Source organism: Chenopodium quinoa, unplaced genomic scaffold (genome assembly GCF_001683475.1).
Source record: "Chenopodium quinoa cultivar QQ74 unplaced genomic scaffold, ASM168347v1, whole genome shotgun sequence".
NCBI lineage: Eukaryota > Viridiplantae > Streptophyta > Magnoliopsida > Caryophyllales > Amaranthaceae > Chenopodium > Chenopodium quinoa.
Genome location: NW_018743574.1, coordinates 3,028,915 through 3,052,519, shown reverse-complemented (window position 1 = coordinate 3,052,519; position 23,605 = coordinate 3,028,915). Strand labels below are relative to the sequence as shown.

At 32.9% G+C, this 23,605-nt stretch overlaps 2 protein-coding genes across 2 annotated transcripts; both read right to left on the bottom strand.

Moving 5' to 3' along the window:
- Nucleotides 1-1,822: 1,822 nt before the first annotated feature.
- LOC110682061 (small nuclear ribonucleoprotein E-like) lies at nucleotides 1,823-5,281 on the bottom strand. Its single transcript, XM_021858277.1, has 6 exons — nucleotides 5,059-5,281; nucleotides 4,911-4,937; nucleotides 4,740-4,802; nucleotides 2,452-2,530; nucleotides 2,314-2,359; nucleotides 1,823-2,179 (listed from the first exon to the last, which is right to left on the bottom strand). Exons 1-6 carry the CDS (start codon nucleotides 5,098-5,100, stop codon nucleotides 2,170-2,172), a joined length of 267 nt encoding a protein of 88 aa, XP_021713969.1. The 5' UTR covers nucleotides 5,101-5,281; the 3' UTR covers nucleotides 1,823-2,169.
- A 6,781-nt stretch (nucleotides 5,282-12,062) lies between these two features.
- On the bottom strand, nucleotides 12,063-18,258 carry LOC110682060 (ubiquitin carboxyl-terminal hydrolase 27-like). Its single transcript, XM_021858276.1, is given in 13 exon segments — nucleotides 12,063-12,623; nucleotides 13,445-13,539; nucleotides 13,612-13,771; nucleotides 14,182-14,244; nucleotides 15,772-15,918; nucleotides 16,080-16,208; nucleotides 16,342-16,370; nucleotides 16,373-16,409; nucleotides 16,497-16,727; nucleotides 16,872-16,972; nucleotides 17,381-17,504; nucleotides 17,612-17,911; nucleotides 18,114-18,258. Coding segments are annotated over 13 exon segments (1,683 nt in total). The 5' UTR covers nucleotides 18,126-18,258; the 3' UTR covers nucleotides 12,063-12,368.
- Between the last annotated feature and the right edge of the window lie 5,347 nt (nucleotides 18,259-23,605).

The window sequence follows — 23,605 nt, the reverse complement described above, 5'->3', positions numbered from 1 at the left end:
TCTCTCTCCTAAACTTTAGCCTCCATTGTCAATTTTGAAGGGGCTTCCATCGGATTTCACCGGTGGAAAACCCCAATCTTTATTTTCTTTTAGGTTTTTAAATTTTTCTTAGGTTACAATAATGTCTCCCTCAAAAGAAATGGTTTATCTCCTTCGAAAGACAAGGTTTTTTCGATCTCCTTCGAAAGACAAGGTTTTTCGGACTCCTTCGAAAGACAAGGTGTTATTTGTGTTTAATTTGGTCTCTGGTTGTGCAGGGCTACTATTGATTATGGCTCGGATTTGGGTTACGGAATCAACACAAGAATTTTCTTTCTCACAAAATTGCGAAGCGCCGATGGATCCACTCAAAAAGTTGTATGAGACAACGAACCGAGAATGTACCGAATTGTTATATTTATGTATTTGGATTCTTATCCCTTCCCTGATTAATTCTTGTTTGATTTTGTTAAATTCGTTTTCATTATCGTTAATTGTCAATTGTAGATGTCGTATGGCTATTATTAATGAAATTTAATGTCCTTTAGGACTTCTTTCAAAAAAAAAAAAAAAAAAGCTTTCACGGTACATATGAAGTATTACTCATTATAGTACTCAATACACCTAGTTTTAGGAAATTTACAATGCTTTACTCGTTTGCTGAGGTTCTCACTTCATAGAGTATACCTAATGGATGACCCAAAATATTTGGTCATGGATTATTATATAATTTCTTTATTTTTCCATTCATCTATGATCAAGTCACATGACCAACCATGACCAAAGACCAAATTTGTTGCTAGTATATGCAAGTTTGCCTTGACCAAGTCATCCAACAATATTACTGTTGGTGTCTTTCATTTGTTGCTAGTACATGCAAGTTTACCTTTGACCAAATTTTCAGCTTGGTCATCTTCAAGACCAGGTCATTAATCTCTTTCATCCAATTTTTTCTTTGTTTCATTTTCTTGATATAAAAACTTATCTCTCCCTCCTCATGACCAATGACCAGGTCATTCAATGGCCATACTCTTACAAAGTATTCAGTACCTCAATAATCCAAGATTTGGATTTTGCCAAGTGATATATTTTACCTTTCCTTTAATTCCAACAGCTTAACCCGCAAAATACAAGTGTTTAGCGTTCATTCATTATTCGAGGGTTATGCAATCTATGCATAACCAAAATTTACGAAAAACAGCAACATTAACAACTGCTCTCAACTAAATAAGAAAGGGTGATAGTGTAAGTTGAATGAGTATCATGGTAACCAAATTATAATTGTGAACTAGAACATATCTAATTTCATTTTTATTTTTTTTATTGCATCCCTTAAATAAACAGAAAAAAGAAAAAATTGATAAAAATAGAGGTATTTGTTATTTTGAATATGAAAAATTATAATGTCTAGGTTACTTGCTTAGTCGGTTGCAATCTTTGCAACACAACCTTTTCATTTTGGCTTGCTTTACAAAAGCAAACCAAAATAATAAACTTGCGGCAACAAAATTTACAGTATTAGATGCAACTTCTAATTGACTAGTACAATGCATCTCCTATTTCAATATAAAGTAATTTCAATCATTATTATTATGACGAGTGAGGAACAAAGGTGCTTTTACTATTATTACATCTAGTAAGGAGCAAAATGTATTACACTATAATCACATCGAGTAAAGCATAACATATTACACCAACATGATCATACACCAATTGAACCGTAATTAATAGAGGAATGGTTGATTGACCTTACCCACATGAGGAATGAAATTTTTTAATAAAGAATTTTATTTTATTTTTTTCCAAAAAAGGCTTATATATTAAGAAACAGGGGAGTATACAGAATTCAAGAGATTTAAATTATAAAATCCTGGTGTCAATGACTTTGAGCATGCTATGAGCTTATAACTCTCAGACATCTCCAATAAATCATAAACATAGTCTTCTGGAAACAACCCTCTTCTGTAACATAAACAGGTAGCGCAGAGAAAATTGTCCCAAATTGGATTAAACATGAACGAAGACATCCATCAAATCCACTACTTCATACAAAGTATTCATCAAACTACATTTCAACTATACAGGTGAATGCTTGAAGGACATGCCTACATTAATACACACCCAAAACTTCTAAGACGGTGATCAGTTTGCAAATTTAATAGTTCTGAACAAACGCATATCAGCTGGGCCTCATTTTCCCCTGCAAAGATTAATAAGCAAAGTACTATTATTTCAAAGAGGGGGGGGGGGGTAAAAAGATGTAACAGAAAACTCGAGCACATATGAGTATATGACAAGGAGATGGTAAAAAAATAATACAAGTATAGAACTTACGTATTCATCATCAGAGTGATATTGTCTCCTTTCAAAAGGATCCTCCCTGAACAAAAGGCAACAATGATAAGTTAGTTGTTGGACTCAAGATGAAGGAGTGACAGATGCAGAAATCATAGAATAGACAGTAAATTTTACCAAGTGATTTTCTGGTCTTCTTTTTGACATTCACCTCTTCTGCATCGTCTAAAACCAAATTCATGTACTCATCAAATCCCTGAAAAAGAGATCACAGATCAGTATATATCAATACACAAGAGAGCTGACACAGAATCAGAGATGGATATCAGCAGCAAATACTGAAAAGTGCAATACAAAAACTTTTGAGGTGTAAATATATATATATATATATATATATATATATATATATATATATATATATATATATATATATATATTTCTGCTCAGTGCAAAACTGCAAACGAATTAGTAGTTAAGAGGATCAGCACAAGTAAACAACCACCCAAGGGCTAGTAAATTTACTGAATACCACTAAATATCAGTTTGCTAGTTGCTGAACTATATGGTAGCTAGTAGCTACTCATTCCTAAATCAACTTAACAGGTCATAAAGACAAAAAATCATCTTAAAAGCCGCACAGAATTAATTACGTGACAAGTTACCTTGAGAATCCATGGATAATGTTAAAATAGCAGCAAGGTACACTGAATATTAAATCGAACCCATGGGGAATGTTATGAATAGAAATTGAGAATCCCATTTGCTTAAGTGCATACATCATTGGGAAACACACTATCATTTTCAAGCGAGTTTTAACAAGTGTAAGGAAATATATTACAGATAGACACCCTAGTACAAAAGGAGGGTTAAGGCTAAAAGCATCCTGCATTTCTGGCTTTCTGCCTTCAATCTATCATGTAACATTTGATCAACTAGGAGGGGGAGTGGCCCCTTTCATTTTCCAAAAGCACCACCAGATTGCCAACCAAAAGAAGCCTCAAGCAGCACAATAATTTAACCATCCTCCACATATTTCCAATAGTATTTATACATACACTATGTTAATCAGACTCTTTCATTTACCTCACGTGTCCGTGACGACACGACACGTGTGTCGGACACCGACACCGACACTTGGACACTTCATTTTTAACTAAAAACACAACTTTTCCAAGAAAATGGACAAGTCCGATGCTTGGACACCCGTGTCTAATTTGACACTTCATCCGAGTCCAAGTAACATAGCATACACATACTGCCTCATTTGAGTCATTTCCCAACTGAGAGCTATGGATAGAAACTTCTCTTTAATGATACTACGTATTTGATACTAGTCGCAACCAAAGGCATTTAAGATTCAACATAAACATGCCAAACCTCCTAAAGCCTCTTAGCTTTTATAAATGAATTAACTACTGAAGTTGTTATCTACTTATCTCTAGTAATCACTGATACCTTGAGCTAACCAAAAGTCCAACAATAACCAAATTGCTCCCTAATTAGAGAAAATACCCAAAAGAGCTAAAAATCATAAGCCTCCACAATGAAAATTGAAATCTTTATGGGGCCTATCTATCTTAAACCATATCTCCCAAAAGTTTCCAATACAGATTTATTTGGCTTCACAAATTAGCGGATCATGGCATGCAACGAATACATAAATCTTACTGTTATTTATCAAAATTGATCCTGGTACTACTCAAGTATGCCCCTCATTTTCACTGCATAAGTTTCAATCCATTAGTCAAAGCCCTTTGATATTATATCAGGCAACCAAAAAGAGCTACATCAGGTAAGCATACCTATTCACGAGAAGGTAAAATAGTAAAAAAAAAAAAAAATCAAGTTAAAGTTATGGGAAGCACATTTACTATTCACACTATAACGACTTATACTGCATAATAGTGTTGGGAAACCGCTAAATTTACAGTGATGAAACTATTGAAGAGAAGTTAGTAGGTTGGGGTTTTGTTCCATCCACTTTACACATGCCTATATTGCCTACATATTCCTAGGATTACCTGTTTAGCAATCTCTTACCTCCATGAGCTATCAATCCTTTTTGGCTCTAATGTATCTACAAAACCACGGGTAAAATGTCTTCCTCAATCTCTCCAACCCTGCTCCACACCCGCCATAGCCTTACCCTTTCGCCAAAACCCCACCCTTTCGCCAAAACCCCACTGCACCGCTATTTACCCGTCTATGAAACTACTAATCACCATCCTTTTTGGCTCACCAAAGCCATCACAAGAAGCCCATAACCAAAGGTTGGATCATTGACCTAAAATGCTTATGTTTAACCACAACTAGCACATTGGCAGTGAAGACACAGCCCTACTAGAAAATAATGAACCCAAAAAAAAAAGCACACCAACAAGCATATTGAACATAAGCCCTAAGACCATCAACAACGAAAACCCTAAATTTCTTAACCAAATTACTCAGTAAGAATAAAAGCTTACAATTATACGGCCTTCAATCCTCGCATCCTTCTGCTCAAACAGCCAAATCTGGATACGAGCTTTCTGCATCCAAAACAAACAAATCAAACTCAAATACTTGCATAAATCAATTAAACAAAAGATAAACATATGATGCAAAAAAATTGGTATAACAATGAAATTGGGACATACGCTTTGAAGAAACCTGAAAATCAAGTTCTGAAAGATTCGAAAGTTGGCGGAAAAAATAGCGAATCATGAAAAAAAAGGAGAAACAATTAGATGAATTATTCAACTAGAAAAATAAGAAGAAAATGTATGAAAATGGAAGTGAACTTACGATAGGCTGGGTCATAATCCTCTGAACTTTGGTGCTCGCCATTGTTGCTGCTTCGAAGTTGAATTTGCTGCTGATTTGCGAAAATTGGTTTTGCTGCTAAAACCCTAATTGAATTTGAGAAAGAAGACGACGAAGAAGAAAACCCTTCAATAGAGTGGTGAGTTGAGTTGATATAATTAAAACCTCGGAATCTAAAATTGTTAAGGGCCTGAATTGGTGGAAATATTTGACTCGATACGAAACCCAATATAAAACAGACCCGAACCGGTCGTATAATTGTATTACTCAAAAAACATCTTTCGTTTATCAAGTGACAAAGTTGTACGAGTAATATTTTGGGATCTCATAGGGTAAAACCAAAATAATGTAATAAAATCTATGAGTAGTTCAAACTATGTCATTTTTAGTAACAAATACATAATGAGAGCTTTAATCTAGTATGGCTGAATTAGGTTGTAAATTGATGTTCATTCTTCGATTAAAAACTTGTTATTTTCAACATATATCTTGTGCATTGTATCATTTATTCATATATGGAGTATGACCCAAGTAAACAATATATAAATATATACTCCGTATTAATGTTCTCATCGCGAAACTCGTTGAGTCAATCGGAAACCGAACACTTCAGATTTTGAACAAGCATAACCCAAACTTAATTGGATATAATGTATTTTAATCCAAAATAAATGTCCCCACAAGGCTTGTTGTAGATCCCATGAGCTAACTTTAGACCTTATTTATAAGCTTAAAAAATTGAATCAAATCAATTTGAAACTCTAAATGACCTAAACAATGAGTAACGGAGACCAAAATCAAGCTCAACACAAAAATAGAAAGTTTAACTCGAAAGTATAATTAGACTGTAATTGGTCAAGTTAAACTCAATTGCATCAATCAAGCCAAAATCCAAATTAATATTGCAAAACGCATAGATTGGGCCTTGATTTATAAACAAAAATATAAGGAACATATAACCAAGAGTAGTGATTATGACAATTTAAAGAGAAATACCCTTATTGGTCATTTCATTGTCAGACTCATCATGATATGTCTTTGATGTGACTCATTAGGTGTATAAGAAATGTATCATGGTTATCAACACAATTACATATAATCAGCTACAAAATAACGTCATAAACCATTTAATATTAACGATTACTCGTAATTTGTCACAACAAACCCAATAAAACATTTTATCCTGATCAAATTTAACAAGTACTTTGTTTACGTTATATCTTTTTGAAAACGACATGATTTTTTTTCATGAAAATGACAATGTCAAATATCATCTTTGTATCATAGACTCATAGCCATGCAATTAGGAAACACAGTACAAGTGTTCAACTATCACCCAACAAAATCGCAACTTACAAGATTGAAGAAATGTTGCACCAACGACCCATGTGAATTTATGAAGAGACAATATAAGGTCCTTACCTTAGATGTGATATTTGCTTTAATAATGTCGGTTGTTCTACTTAATTAGATACAATCATGGATCATATAAGATAGAAAATTAACTTGTAAATTTGAAAATTAACATATAATCCAATGACACGTATAATATTTTGCATGAAGGATTGCCTCAAATGGGAGATTAGTTGAAAAGAGTCCACAAATTGTGACTGATTTGGGCCTTAATCTCGTGCTAATGTTAAGATTATTGTCCTACTGTTATTATAGAGGTTGTAAGGTTTGCTTCCTAGAACACAACAATACTCGACAACCCCCTTAATTTTTTAGGCCCACTCTCGTAAGAATTCAATCTTTGACAAATTATTATTAAGAACATATTGTCTTGGAGACTCATAACTATGTTAATCATGCATGTGAGGAATATTTGTACGGGTTCGATAGAGAATTTTAAAAGCGTTTGGATCAACCAGTAAGAGAGTTGTTATAATTTAAAAGTTAGAGGTTTTGAGTTTTTTTTTTTGAATATTTTTTTTTTAAAATAGTAGGTTTGAGTTTAAATTTGTTAGGAGAATTTTTTTTTGTTTGTTTTTTTTTAAAAGGATTTTGAAACTACTAAATCAATTAAACTCTAACGGATTATAAAATTATTAAGTAGATGTTACATATTCGTCATAATATATATCACTAAGCTTACATTGGAGAAGAATATGCCCTTATACAATCTCATTTTCCTTTGTTTGGTATGTGGAAGAGTGGAAAATAACTTTTTCCAATAGTGGAAAATCATATCATTTACAGTGGTCAGTGGAAAACATATTCCCTTGAGAAAGGATGCCGCATTTTCCTTCATCCTATTTTTAATTTCCTCTCCTTCATCCTCACATTTTCATCCCTATATTTAATTTCTCTATAACTTTACTTGATATAACCAAAAAAAAAAAAAATTAATTTACAATTGTGATTTTCTATGTTTTCTAATGAAAACTAATTTTTCATTAAAAGTATTTTACATCAAATCAAACCAGGCCTAAACGTGATGTATGTAATTAAAAATTTATCACACCCCTAACTTTTTGTCTATGATGGGTAGTAAGTTTATTTTCATCACTTCATTCCTTAGTTCTCCATTGTTAATTAATTGCATCATATCGTCCCTATTTGTTCTTCGTTGTCTCTATTTTTTCTCCCTAATATTTTTCAGTACGAGGTTTTCTCCTAATATTTATTCAGTATGAGGATTAGCTGTCTACACTTCTCATTTTCTCCACTTTTCATTCATAAAAATCAAGCTATACAATATCATACTCCAAATCCAGTGAATTATAATGGATGCATGCTATAAGGACTAGGACACACGTACATAGAGCGACATCTATACTTAGTATTTAAAAACTATAACCAAGGAAAACACATGTCTCTATCCTATTACACTTCAATATTTTTTCTCTAACCTAAATGCCACATGTCTTCTTATACTATTAATTAATTTTTTATTACACTATATTTCTTTAATTCTTTCATTAAAATTATATGCTTCATCTTCTATATACACTTCATCTTCATCTTCATCTCCCCTCTTCAATTCAACCTTTTGCTTTTCTCTCTTTAATTTTAACCCCTACACCTTTATTTAATCCCCATTTTCAATTACAATTCCAAAAATTAAATTTCTTAATCATATTTTTTATCACACATTATAAGCATAATGGCTTATTGATATATCCTAATTCATCTTTCAATGCAATTTTTTATGAATAACCCGTGCATTGCACGGGTCAGAAGGCTAGTTGTATTAAATATGTGGTACATATTTACGTGCACTTGTTTTCCCGATTACCTGCGCTATGGTCCTTACGTATATGATACTAATGATTTGGCTTAGTACTCGAAAAATTTATGTAGGGTAACAATATCAAATCTTTGAAATCAAATCCCGTTTTTTATGATTATGTACATTTCGAACCCATGACCTTTGCTATCACGCCGACTCCTATACCATGTTAAACGACCAACTCAACTAAAAACTACTAAAAACTTAAGCTTATAGTTGAGGCCAGGTGTTTTATACTCTATCACAGACATTGCATATACTCCGTTTCTAAATGATGGTCTTAAAAATGTTATTTAATTTCAAACATATAACAGATTGGAGATTGTGGAGAAACTAAAGATTGTATTAAAGATTATTTTACTCTATAATTAATATGTTTAGAAAAAAAAGAATTGCCGGATTGCCTTGTATACTATTTCCTCAGTGTTTAGTTACAACATTTCTCTTTTTACGCTTGTCGATATATAACTTTTTCAATCGTTAATATCTTTATTTACCAGGCCAATATATAAAAATTATAAACATTTGATATTAAAATAGCATAAATTAAGATAAAACTAACAAAATCCCACATGACCATATTTTTTTATTAGCGTAATCATTAAAGTTAGACAAAGTAAAACACGTGAATAATGTAAAAGTCAAACTATTGCAACTACTAAAAAAAATGGAGAAAGTATATGATTCTAATTTAGAAGGGTGACATGTTTGTATTGTGTTTGCCGTGATAATTACGTTCGTGGCGGTGTGTTGACTCCCAACTTGTAGCATAAACATACAAATATACAAATTTGAAAAAGACCCTGTTATATATGTCGTGCTAGAAAGCTCCTTCTATTCAATATTCATCAACGTTATGTTTTTTGACTTTTATTCAATTGTTGCTTATTACTTTATTAGTGTAATTAATCGATCTATATAAAATATCTATGCATTTAGGTGTGTCTATTGTAGGGTTTCATTAATTTAATTATCTAAATTTTTTAGTCAGATGGAGAAATACATAAATAACTCATAACTCAAATTTAATTAGATTATAAATCAGATTAAAATTGCATTTGTATTTTTATTCACCATTTTCTTAGGTCTTTGTATTTTCTTTTGTGTATATAGTTTTCAATTAACAATTTAATTATTATCATCCTATTCTGTTGTAAGAACATCTACAATAAAAGAGATTAATTATAAGTGTCCCTAACTTTTGGGTAATTTAAGGAATGAACAAAGGAAACAAGAAATATCTCATTTAGATAAGTAAATATTGTATGTATATAAGATAAAACACAATCATACATAATCTTGTTAATTTATTTTTATTTTATAAATTAAAAGTTGCATTTTGCATTAAAGTTTTATTGGCAAATTAAGATGAAAACCTATAAAATTTGTCGTCAAATATACCTAAACCATTAAAAATGTCAAGATCAATTCGAAAAACTGTTGATAGATGTTATATTTAGACCTAAAATGTGGGTTATACTTGTAACAAAGACGATTTGATTCTACGGAAATAGTTGCACCACATGATAACCCCAGCTACCCAACTATATACTTCAATTCCTCCCTCTATATAAACGTACTATCTAGCACAACTTAAGCTAATTAATTAAGTTAAGCTAAGTAAGCAACATCGTACTTAACAACTCAATTAACCCTAAGCTAATCAACCATCCCAAGTCACCAATATCAAGCTAAGCTATAACAAACTCCTAAGATGGCCGTGCCAAAATGCAAGCCTTTCGTTCTCGTCGTCTTCCTTTGCCTCATTTTATTAGCTCCTCTTACAGGTACATATGTACTCGTATAATGTTTTCTTTTTTCTTATCCTTTAAAAAAAATAAAAAAAAAAATATATGTGTAATCTTATTGTTTTACAACTTTATTGATTGAAACATCTTATAATTTGTATATTAGCTTGATACATTAATTTGTTCTTCTTTGGTTATTTGTGAATATATTAGATGCAAGTAGGAATGTGCCAATGAATAATAAAGGAGCAACACCAATGAACAAGAACATGAACATGAACAAGCATGATGATGTTATTCCAAGTACGACGTTTGCTAATAACGTCGATGATAACGTAGAAGGATATAACGAAGGTGATCTTACGATGATGGATTACACCCCCGTCAAACGAAAGCCTCCAATTCACCATTGATATACATATATAAAGAAGTACTAAATTACAAGCGAGTTTAATGCATACATGCATGGAATTTGATGATTAAATTATTATTAGTCGCTTGTTTAGTAAAAATTATGAAGAGTTGATGATCACCACCTAGAAGATCGAGTGTTCTATTATAAATACTATACTCACATGTATTGGTCGTATGTTGTATGTTTTTATAGTAGTTGAAAGGATATAAAATGGTATGTATGTGAACTCGCGTTGTATATCAGTATCTTATACATACATAATAAGTGTAAGGAAAAGTTGTATTAGTCTACCCTACTCACAAGAGTAAGGAGTTGAGCCTATATGATATGGAATAAGAAATTATATAATCCGTATGTATTTTTAAATTTAAAAGTAAGTCTTATTTAATGTAGTAATTGACTTTTTGATGTTTATTTTGGCTGACTAGTTTTACTTAATGGACTGATTAATATGGTAGTAAAATACATTGGATGTCTGTGTTGAGATTGTTGATTAATTAATTGTATGATAACATACACACAACACTTCATCAAGATCGATACACGAAGGTAACCCGAAACAGGTGCGAATGCGTAAGTCCAGCTAGAATATGATTACTGAGCCTTCAATCAGTCTAATAAGCAGTTCCAAACATCTTATGCTTATGTCCAAAATTTACCCGTTAAATTAAATTTAGATGATTTCAGATAGGTTAAAATATAGTGAATGAAAAAACGTTGTTCAATTGTTGCTACTCATGGACAATGAAAAGATGTTTTAGCAAAATTTAAATATGAGAATTATGGTTTTTTCGAGGGTTTTTAGAGAATTCGGGTGTTTTCCTTTTTTTTGAAGGGTGTATCTCATACAGCTTATAGAGTACTTTTTTCGCCTGCTTTCACAATTGTAGGGTTAAATGAGAATTTTGGATGATTTTAAGAATTAATAAGATACTACAGTGATTTGCCCTAATTTTAAAAATCTTTTTTTATGATTAAATTTTGTTGGTTATATACTTATATGGGTTATTAAAGACTTTTTTAAAAAAAAAGGCAAAGTAGAAAGAAAGAAAAAAAAAGTACGGAGTACAGTTCAAGGGATTACCAAGTCAAAATTTAGGGTTTTGTAAAAAAAAAAGCAAAATTTAGGGGCTAATTAATGAAAGGCCATAAACTTTGATATATGGATCTTGTTAACAAGCACTGGGCGTTAGATAAGAGATTAATATATTACTTTAAAAAGTATTAAGTTCGGAATGCATGACAAAATCGCGCGTTGATAAATGTAATTAATGTTAATTTTACTTTTATTTTTTTATATATAGCTCTCTTATCCAGCGCCACGGGGTTACTCGTTAACTTTTGCCTTGATATATTGATTGCTACTTCGGCCATAGTTTATTTAAGGGTTGTACTTAGTTATGGTTATTATACTAGGGATGGTTATCACTTGTCAGCTTATCAATAATATGTCAAGTTATCAGGCATGTGGAACATTCAATTTTTTCTTGCCTTTACTTTACCCAACAAACATTGCAAACTTAAAATGCAAAGTTGATGGTGAGCCCAAAAAACGGGCAGGGATGTCCAGTGATGAAGATGCTCTAATGCATTATATCACAAACTTTGCTTAATATAATGTAATGTTTGACAAAATTTCCTAACTTTGGAGTTTGATACTTTTATCACACTGACATTACAGTCGAGTATTTTATTTGCATGCATAAGGAAACACCAAATCTCAATAGAAGCTTCTTGACTTCTTGTTCTATCCACTTCATTAAAAAAATACAACTATCAACCTGTTGCAAATGCAGGGGATTAGTATAACCTAAAACTTCTGGTGTCCAGTCCAAAGTGATGCCTAAATTTTGGTTCCAGTCTGGTGCAACCGTGCAAACTTATATGAGCTGTTGGCTCAGATCCTCTCGTAGAAAAGTAGGGTAGCTTCTGCACCAAGAACTTCCTCTTCCGAAGCATTGTGTACCTCTGAATCTGAAATGCGAAACCATTGCAAAGGAGCATCAGTTTCACTAACGCCATCACCTTTTGCCATTTGAGTCGCCATTCCTCTATATACTGTGTAATGGCCACTCCCAGCTCTTCCGAAGTGTTCCACAACAGAAACAAGGCGATACAGAATATTTTTGGGAGGTGGTGGATCAAAAGTAGCCTATACAGAAAGAAATAAACTTGTTAATTTCTGGCTCAAAAAAACCCAGCAGCTTTAGCATGTAAGTTGCAACAATTTTCAGCTTCAGTATAACTCTATTCAAAGGTGGCATGGTCGCATAGAAATGATCCCAAGTCAAAGTAAATTTACTTAACGACAGGGAAATGGGGTTACTTAGTTCTCGTGTTTGACTTGGCCTCTGATGATGGTGGACATTAATACATTATGTCATTGAAGTAACAATATTTTTTCTGGAGAAAACGCATCATCAAAGTAATGCAATAAGACTAGTATCTAGATGAGGAAAATAAGAAGTAGGGCATCATAGTATTGCAATAAGACTTTTACCTAGACGAGGAAAATAAGAGGATTAGTTATAGTGTCATAAATCAAACAGATTAGGAAGATTAGGAGGTATGAATGTATGATGGATATAGATGAGAAGTTTATTTTGTTAGCTTTTTCCTTGGTCAAACTGTCTACCCACTAAAGCTGGGATTGAATGCTCTATTGGGGATTTGATAGCATTAAATACAATTGAGTACCCAAACCTATTCTATTTTTGTTCGATTTTACCATTCTATCAGAGTAATAAACAAATTTTTATTACTCGCATCATGAGTAGAATTGAAAATTTTCTATTTTACAGCAGAGTAAGATTAAACCTGAGACGTACATTTATTAACACATTGAACCTAAGACATACATTTACTAACAACTGGATTCAAAAATTCTACCAACACACAAGCATTCATATAGCACAAACAATCAGAAAGGTTGAGCTTCCCACCAAGTACAAACCTTTAAGAAAAGAGACCAACCTTAAAAGTAAGCATAGATATGGTACTGGAGCAGGTTTCAATCGGCGAAGAACATGGTTCCGAACGAAACTGTGATGCATTATCCTTGGCTATCACTGCAGCAGATTACTCATACTTTAGAATGCTTTCTAATTTAAGACGAGTGACAAGTAACAGCAGTTGCTTACTTAGTTCTGGATGACTGTCAGCACTTTTAGGATGAGAGATAGGTGCCAGATTTGACTGCTCCGCAAGACTTTTTGGCTTATTTATTTCTCGTTTTTGAACGCCAATCTCATACTTAACAAAAGGTGATAGATTCAGGATCATTGGGAAATAGATATGGCCCTGCATATGCCGATAAACAATCAAATTGAGACAAGCTAATGAAGCCTCTATGGATCAAAAGGCAAGGTAAGTAATATAGGAATATACCATGTTGTAGCAAAGAGAATATGAGAATTAGAAAAGGGACATGCATTAATACAAAGCAAGAGAATGGAAGAGGAATATATCATGAAACCAGAAAATCAACAGATATGAACCCAAAAATAGGAAATTATTGGTTTTTATTAAATAAAAAAATAATAATAAAAAACTCGACTCTCACACTTGTTTGAGTTTGCGGATCCTGCCTAAATCTTTATTCCAGATCTTTCACGAGTGCATTAAATCCCCAACCCTACTAGTGTTGCACCAAGATAATTTGGAATAAAGTGCCAGTGTCTATGACAGATAGTTAACCAAAACTCAAGTACCTGAATTTTAACAGGCTCCCCAAATGCATTCAATGAACTGCGTTGGAGATGAAGGCAAAGAATCTGTAGAACAAAGAAACTAGCTGAGTAGGAAAATAATGCAGACTTTCACATTCATAAAAAGATTGTGCTTTGTGTATAAGCAAGCATGTTGATAGCCTGGTGGCTTTAAAAAGCTACCTTCTAATTTTTAATCTTGGAACGTAACAACCATACATATAACCAACACAAGTTGAATCTCAAGTTTGATTCAAAACAATCAAGACATTTTTTTATAAAGCCATAGCATACAAATAGGGTTATTATAAGACTTTCAGTGATGCAAAGCTGAACAAACTTCTTTGATTTGACTCAAGTAACTTTTAGCCATCGGGGGAAGAAAAGGCAAAAAGGGAAGAGACATAAGAGTAAACCTACATAGAATCTAAGACACAAGAATGAATTAATAAATCCCATACACCTACATATTAATGAGAATTAACTAACAATTTATTTCTGTATATTGAGGACTCAACCAAAGGGGCACAAATAAAAAAAGAACTTTTTTTTTTTTGACGGGAAATAATAAAAAAGAACTTAACAAAGCAGCAGTACCAATCATAAAGACCTTAACCCAAAACCAAATGAGAAAGATCTTAACCAAAGCTATGCCAATCAAAACAACTGATAAAGTTAGGCTCAAATCAAATTTGAATGGTCAGCACAAAATGTTCACCCAGCGATATTGGAGACTAAAGTTACTCAATATTGTTAGATGTGAAAGATCTTTACCATCAGGTAAGCCAGGTTAGAGCCCAGGCAGAAGTAAAATACAGAAAAGTTCAAGATTATGTGAGCTTTGCAAATGCAAAATTATACAGATAAAGATCATTCACTCAGTTTAGAGAATGAGAATGCTTGGAACACAAAACTAGGGTAAACAAATTGCAGATTATCTCAAACAGTCACGTGATTTAACTGCTGCATATTATGAAAAAAAGAACGGCCATGATAAGATTTAAAAGTTATTATAAAGAAGATTCTCTAAAACAAAACTACAAAGGCCTACAAGATATTATATGTGTAACATGTTCATGGGAGGACAACTTTATGGTAATTTTGTTAGGTTGTTGCCTGACAATGCTTTAGTTGTGCTGCATTTGCATCACTCTTCAAAATGAGCTCTTATAGGGCCATTCATTCAGGATGCTTATATCTATCATGTCATTAGCACAAGAATTTGGAGCATTTCTCTTTCTATGGAGACTGCAGAAAATGATCGGCTCCTCAAGTATTCCAAAAGAGCCATGGTACTTAGAGCCTCAATGACAATTATCAGCCACTCACAAGCATGTCACTACAGAATCTGTTGGTTACAGATCATTCCACCAAAGGGCATTGGGAGAAAAGAAAAAGATGAGACATATATATGGCAAACCAAATCTATCGGGAAAAAATTTACTAAAAGGGCTTCTGAAAAAGTGCAGACATCAGTATCTTTGTCTTATGTGGTTGTGCATGTGTTTAAAGAGCTCCAATTGTCAGAAAATATGTTAATTTAGCATTTGTTACCAGGAAAAAAGGGGCAGAAAGAGCTTCACAATTTCATACCTCTGGACAATGAGTAATTCTGAGTTGTTTAAAAGCATGCGAAAAGTGATTTGACCAAGGAAGTCTCTGAAGTGATGACATATTCCTGCAGTTGCAAGAGTCTTTCTCGCTGGAGTCACTACAGAAATTCAATTTTCTGATCTCTTCCTGACCAAAAATAGAGAGGAAACAGAAAAAATAAAATATAAAGAAAACAGACTGGACTAGGGTGGACGAGAACGAGATTAGTATCATACCGGATAATGTAGAAAGGAAGACATAAAACTATGAGCACAATTTCAGTAAATACGGCAAATAAAGGTAAGTACCTGCCATCCTCCAACAGAGGATAAAAATTTTGCTGCAGCAATATGCCAACAGCGGCTGCAGAAATAGTTCTCAACATGTTCAGGAGCCAGGAACCTCTTCATGCAATCCTCTAGTGTAAATCTATCCAGCTAACATAGCATGCATGTTTGAGAAATATAAACAACCTCAGTCGCATCTAATATCAGCTCCAAGCCTCCAACCACATATGAAGAACTTGAGTTTCGAGCACAAATAGAAGATAATTAGGTAATGGAAGCATACTATGGAAGCACCAGAGTTGGAAACTGGGGGAGTGACAAGGTGTGAAAGAAATCAAAATCCATCATAATCTGCAAGAAAAAAGGAAGGTGATTCAATAAAGAGACCAACAATATCATCCGAGAGAAATAGGAATGAGTAACACACTGACACCCCACCTCGGAAGAACAGCTTTGGCAGGTCAGAAAACTGCCAAGTATCCCATTAAATGGGCCAAGATATTGCTGCCGCCACCTTTCTGGCTCCTTTATGTCCTTTATCCTCTCAGAAACAAGAATTCGACTAGTAGGGACATCCACATCAGCTAGGGAGCCATGGTTTGGCATATAAGACTCTGATAGTTCGTCTCTTAGACAGGATAGAAGATGAAGAAATGCTTCTGCTGCATCCTATTTGTAGATGCAACCGCCAGTTACACATGAGAAGCAGGGTCATTAGCTATTTTAAGTTATTTGAAAGTTCAAAAGAGAAGATGAGGCATTCTGCAAAAGAGATTATGTCCTGTAAAAACTTCAAGACAAAAAGAATTCCACCTGTTGATTTGACAGTTGGAATTGTGGGATATATTGCTGCATGGCAGACATCACATTGTGTGGGTTCAATGGTCTACTTTTCTCCTGAAATGTGCTCAACTCTGCCACAAGTGAAGCCTAATTAAAAGATGCATATGGAAAAGAAGAAAAATAGTTACAATTGCACCTTTGCCTCTCCCGGAAATAGAAAGAAGCCTCTTTAATCGGAAATTGATCAGTCTTAGCACACATTTATTTTAAACCAGTGGGAAAAAAACGAGTTGACAAGCTAGAAACATCATTTAAAAAGGACACATCATTGATCATTCATGTAAGAACTATGAAGTAGTGAAACCAGAGTCATTCATGGACAGCACAGAGTCATGAGAAAAAATTTAAATTCGCTGGAACTTTGCTTGTCATCAATTACACAGCCATCCCAACAACATGGAAGACATAAATAAGCAGACAGCAGTAACAGCAAAACAATATAATCAAATTAAGGATGAACAATGCCCAAGATTTTTTACCTTCTAATAAAGAAGCCAAAGATTCCAAAAGGGGCAAATCATTAGCCTGCTCCACAATAGACACCGCCTGCAAGTTCTGAACATCTTCTAAGAAACACCTAAAATGTGCACAACTAGCAAGTGCCTGAAGCAAAAATCAACCCAAAATTAGGCCAAACTATGATAGCAATGTTACACTATACAATTCACTTCCACCAATCGTCAACCTGTGCAAAATTTGACTCAATTTACCTGTAAAACCACATTGAGGAAACAATTGTTGCCCAAATTTCGCAACCCGGGTACGAAATACAACTTCTTAGGAGTGTTAGTTTTTGCTGACAACAAGGGAAAACTGTTGAAATACCCAATTCTACCATCTCTAACAGCCAAGAACAAACCAACAACACCCAAAACAGTGGCTGCTGATAATTGAGACCCATAAGCTGAAACCCAGTCAATATTTGACAACATTTGAAACCCACTTCTGAATTTCTTCAACAATGAATTTACATTAATTTCTCTTTTTATCTTCATTCGATTCCAACGAACCTACCTTCACATAATATAACCAGTTCTTATTTCTTAACTTAACAAACATCAAATATGTTGAATATATAGAATGAATTAATAGAAAGCTCAGATCTTTTGATATTTTTTATGAAATCAAATGAATTGTTTCAGAAAATATCATAGCAATTAAGATAAATTGATGAATTGATTTGTAAGAGGAGCATGAAAAGGTAAAACTTACCATTAACTTCATTTAATTAATAATCTAACGATCAGCGTATGAGAATGAAATCCATGAGTGTGACGAGCAATAACTTCCCCAGGAAATGATGAAAAACCTTAATTTGTCAATAAACCAGGGTTTATCTTACGAACCGCTGAACCAGCTATGTTATAGCTTAGTGGTGTCCTCCTAAGTCCTAAACTACGGAGTAATAATCTATTAGGTTAGTCCTGTACGATGCACGGCTTTAATAATAAAAAATTTATTTGTAAGTGTATAATATAAATATTTTAATCAAAGCATAGCAAATTATAATCCCTCTCATTAGATTATTTGAGTTTAAATGAAGGTCATGATGTTAAATATTCTTATTAACTTCATAGCTATAATAAAATTTTCAAAATCCTAGCGTTCATTTTTTATCCATCATAGAAATTTGGAAGAATTTATAAAGAGTGAAAAATCAAATCCAAACTCTACAATCGCTAATAAAATGTAGAAGATTTATTTTTTAAAAAAATTAAAAACCCTATTTAGGAGAAGAAAAAAAAAATGTGAAAGAGACCAATCGTCAATTATTTTTACACAATAGAAATAGAAATAGAAATCGTGTATGTAGTCAATATAATTATAAAAGCTTTTAAAAATATGTATAATATAATTCATCAATCATTTTCAAATATTAGCTATACCTTAAAAAAGTTTTTTTAAAATTTTTTTTTTAATTTAAAAAAAAAAAGAATGATATCAAAAATAGTTTTGGAAGGAAAATTAATTATAAGAAGCTGACACATAGATAGTGATGATGTCAGCGGTAATTACTTTAGTATTAGTTATAGATAGCATTAGGCCCATTCACTTCACGAATCCAAGGCTCGATTCGGGTGAGGTGGTTCTTCTTGCGTTGGTTTTTAACGGCTTTTCTCAGGGTTGATTCTGAGTTCAATGGTGGTATCTTCTTATATTCTTCTTCTCGTCACTTGTAGCTTTTACTAGGGGAGTCTACGCGCGCAATGCGCATGTTTATGGTTGAGTGTAATAGCTTGTCATGACACCCAAATCTTATTGGGTAGGCTTTTGAACGCATATACTAAGAAGTAATTTGTTGATAATCATATCCTTGCATAGGTACAAAAGTGTAACACTTGAAAATATATAAATAATTAAATACAATTAAATACTATTCACTTTTTAGCTGTAAGTTTTTTATGGTGTAAAATGGCTTTTGTTGTGAGTTATAAAATACAATTATATATCATCCGTCACTTTTAGTTGCAACACTTGAAAATATATACATTTTTCAAAAAAAAAAATTAATAATTGATCTTTATTTTTATTGACTTTTTTTTGTTGGGCAAAATAGTCATGTGAGATCTTATTAGATTCATTCCGATTTATATATATGTTTTTAATATTTAATCTTTAGATTATTTATATGTCTATAATTAGAGATACAAGATATTGAAATTATGTATTGACAAACATGAAAGTTAAAATGTTACAACTTAAAATTTAACAGAAAAACATTCAAAAGAAAATTGTCTAATTAGATGATTAGGTAATTAAATTCAGTGGTTTTGTGTGTGTGTGTGTTTGTTTGTTTTAAAGAAAATAGTAACAAAGTGGGTTATATCCAGACTATTCCCCCACCCTTTGAAGAGTATTATTTTCACGTTAAATAATTTTGCCATTAAATTCAACAATTTTCTCCTCCTCCTTCTCCTTTTCCTCTTCCTCTTCTTCATGTGGCTTAGCTTGGTAGGTGCTTTAATGGAGGGCTCATTCGCTTTAATGGAGGAGAGAAAGAGAGTAGGGAAGTAAAAGAGGAAGGAGAGAGAAAGGAGGGTTTAAAAGAGAGGAAAAGGTTGGAAGTTGGAAGGGAAGGAAGACTAAAGAAGCCTGGAAAAATAAATACGGAAGCATAAGAGCTAATATGACATAAAAGGGTATATGGGTAAATAAACATTTTTAGGGCTAAAAAAGTCATCACACTATTCATAAGAGTTCTTTTGTACTTTTTATAAAGTAGGGATAAAGGGTAAAAGAATATTGTCTTTGGGGCCTTGTTGGGCCGTTTTGCTCTTGTTATTGGGGGTTGCAAGGTTAAGTTCAACCTTGCTTGTGGTGTTGGTGGTCCTGTTGATTGTCTTTGATGGTAGTGCAGTCTTTTAGGGGATGGTTTTATTTGTGCAGGAGTACGGTTCTCCATAGTTTGTTTGCTTGTCTTGTTGTTGCTTGCTATTATTCCATTGTTAGGCAAAATCCGCTATTAAGTAAACTTTATATTGAAGAGAACCCGCATTGTCGTGTAAGGTTTCTCAAGGCAGTCATTAAAAAAATATGACTCTTTGGGCTGTGTTCCCAAAGTCATAGGAAGTAGTTGCGTTTTGCCATCCCTGGGAGTGGAATAGTGTCAATAGTTAGTTCTTCTACAACAAGGTGCAATCTTTTCAGTTGGTGTTGGTCTCAACAGATTTCCTTTCGAATTTGAGTCTCGAGTAGGCGATTCCTAGTCCACAAGGTTCGGTAAGTTTTTTTTGGTTTTAAAGGCTCTAAGGGTCTGTTCTCATTGACTGCTGAACTAAACTGAAATGAATTGAATCAAATATTTTATAAGAAAAGAAAATTGGGAGCTGAACTGAACTGAACTTCAACGTAAGAGAACAGACCCTAAGCCAATGGTGTTATGCAATGGCGGTCTTCATCACGACTCCATATTTTGGTCCTGAATTTGTTCTTTATTCAGAATATTATTGTTTTATGTCTCACAAAGAAACCCCGAAATTCATAAAGGAAGAGGTATGTAACATTGTAATTTCACCTTTAATCCCAGGCATTGACGCGTATGTTAGCAGATTAATTAGTCCTTTATCATCAAAATAAGATTCGATCAGTATAGTACTTTGTATTATAGATCATTAAAACGAATCTTATTGTACAAAGCCATTAGTTCATTATTAGCCTTCCGTTTATTATTGACTGGCTTTTAGTCCAACACTCCAACTCCACAAAAGTCCATTATATATCTTAGTCAAATTTCATTAATTTGAAAATCCTAATTAACATGTCAAATCAATTACGCAGAAACATTAGTATATAACACACCTATTAATGATTTTCAATATACTCGAATAAAATACTGAATTAATAAAAAAAAAAATTGTGTCATCTTGTATGATCAGCAAGAAAAGAGAAAAATCTGCTGACAAAGTGACGGATGATTTTTAATTTGAGGACTTTGTTCCATCCCTTGAGCAATTTCTTAAAAATTAAATAAAATTAATTATTTAAATTTTAATGCTAAAGAGGCAGACGTTTAGTCCTCATTCATAATAATAAAATATTTAGTTAAATATAAAATTTTTTTAAAAAAATTTTAAAAAAAATAAAGGTTTCAGACATCCAAGGAAGGAGAAAAGCAGCAATAGTCTCAACCCCGGCGAAAGGGGAAACTCTCAGGCGGCCACTGCGAATGTCTTGAGAAACAAGCCTTTTAATTTATCATCATCAACCTTTTTTTATTTTATTTTTATTTTTAGAGAAAAATATAGCAATACATACTAATTTAATTTGTAATTAAAAATTTACAGATAAAAGAATGATGAACTGGAGAAAGAGTGATGAAAGAAAAAGAGTTGAGTACGGCGTTAAATAGAGAGGTTTTTGATGAAGGTGATAGTTAGGGTTTTTAAGGATTGTGTGAGTCTGGATTTTAACGGTTGCGATTTGTTGTTGGTTTTTTTTAAGGCTTGCTGACTTTGGGCCAACTTTATTAGGTTATTTAGGATTGACTGGAGTGTGGCTTGTGGGGATCACTAGACCAGTCTATATGATCTACGTTTTTCTTTTCTTTTTCTTTTTCTTTTTCTTTTTAAGGGGCGTGTGGTTGGATCCTTTAAAATGTGTTGGGAGTGGAGTTAAAATTCGTTCAACTTATTCTTACAAAAAAAAAAAAAAAAAAAAAAAACGTTCAATTTACTTTATTTTTTGGCTAGGCCGTTTGTAATTTTGGGAACTAGAGTGTATCCGAACTACCGCACGGTATACATGTAAAATATATATATTTAGAAAGATAAAATAATACTCCATCTGTCCTCAATTGATAGTTACTTTTGAAGAAAAATTACGGGAATTAAGGAGAATTAAAGAAAGTACATTAAAAAAAAATAAATTTACATTGGGTATGCAAAAAAGTAGAGAAAGAAAATAATTAAAGTACATGATAAATTAAAATTTACATGGGAAAGTTAAATTTGCACAAATATTTTTGCAAATGTTAGAGAATTTTGGTAAAAAAATATTATTAATGGTACTTGAAAAAAGCAAATGTGACTAACATTTTGAGTCACCAAAAATGGAAAAGGTGACTATCAATCGGGGACGGAGGGAGTACTTCGTAAGAAAGAAGGAAGATTATTATTTTTTTTTAAAAGATGGAAGTTACTTAGTGGGAGATTATTAAAAAAAAAAAAAAAACTACACTCATGAGAGTGGAGGATTGAGGTTTAAGAGAAACCTCATTAATTGACTTTGTAATTATAATATAGATAGATAGAACCGTAAGGGTTTTAACTCCGCCCTATCTCCTTAAAATCTCATACAACCCACTCCTTGAGTTTTAGGGGTGACCAAAAATTTAGGGTACTTTAACCCGGAATCGGAACCTGCTTGAAATCATACAAGTTTCGGTTCTTGGTAATAAAATTTTGGACCTGGAACATGTAGGGTACCCTGCTAGTATAGGTTCCTTATAGAGTACATGAAACTGAGACCTATCATTTAAGCACAAGTATAAAAGCCCTATAATTATATGAAAGTCATCACCTACCTCTATCCCTCCTCTTATTCGTTTTTCATATTACTCTTAAAGGTTAGAGTATATTAATGGTATTAATATAAGTAATTGTGATTTTGTATTGAATAGTTTAGACAATCAAGTAACTATAAAAGCTTACTTTGAAAGACAGGGAACCCTATGCAGGTTCCGGTTCCCAATTTTTAGGTTCAGATTCCGAGTCCTACTTTTAGGAACTTATTGCAACAGGTTTCGCTTTCGGGTCTTGAAATGTTTGCAGGGTATCCTACTACGCTCACCCCTACTAAGTTTCACATCTAATTCCTTTGATTAAATGTAAAAATTATTCACAACATAAAAACCAGATGATTTTAAACTAACATGGGATTTAGTATACCTCCCTAGTTGAGATTTCACACCAAATATATTCAAATTTAATTAACCAAACGACCTCTTGGTAGTTCCTAAAGCCGATTAAAAAAGTTTTATAATTTCTTTATCTTATAAAAATTTAGTTTAGCTCCGGCCAGTTTAGCTCAATTCAGTAAACCAGGCTCTACATGTTACCAGTTACAACAATGCTTTAAAAAATGCGTGAGACCAAACATATCCATGGTAGGTATAATCGAGTGCTCAATTATTACAACTTATTTCTTAGGTTGGGTCAGGTTAAATTAGATCGTATCACTTTGTGACATCTCTACTTTGTATACAC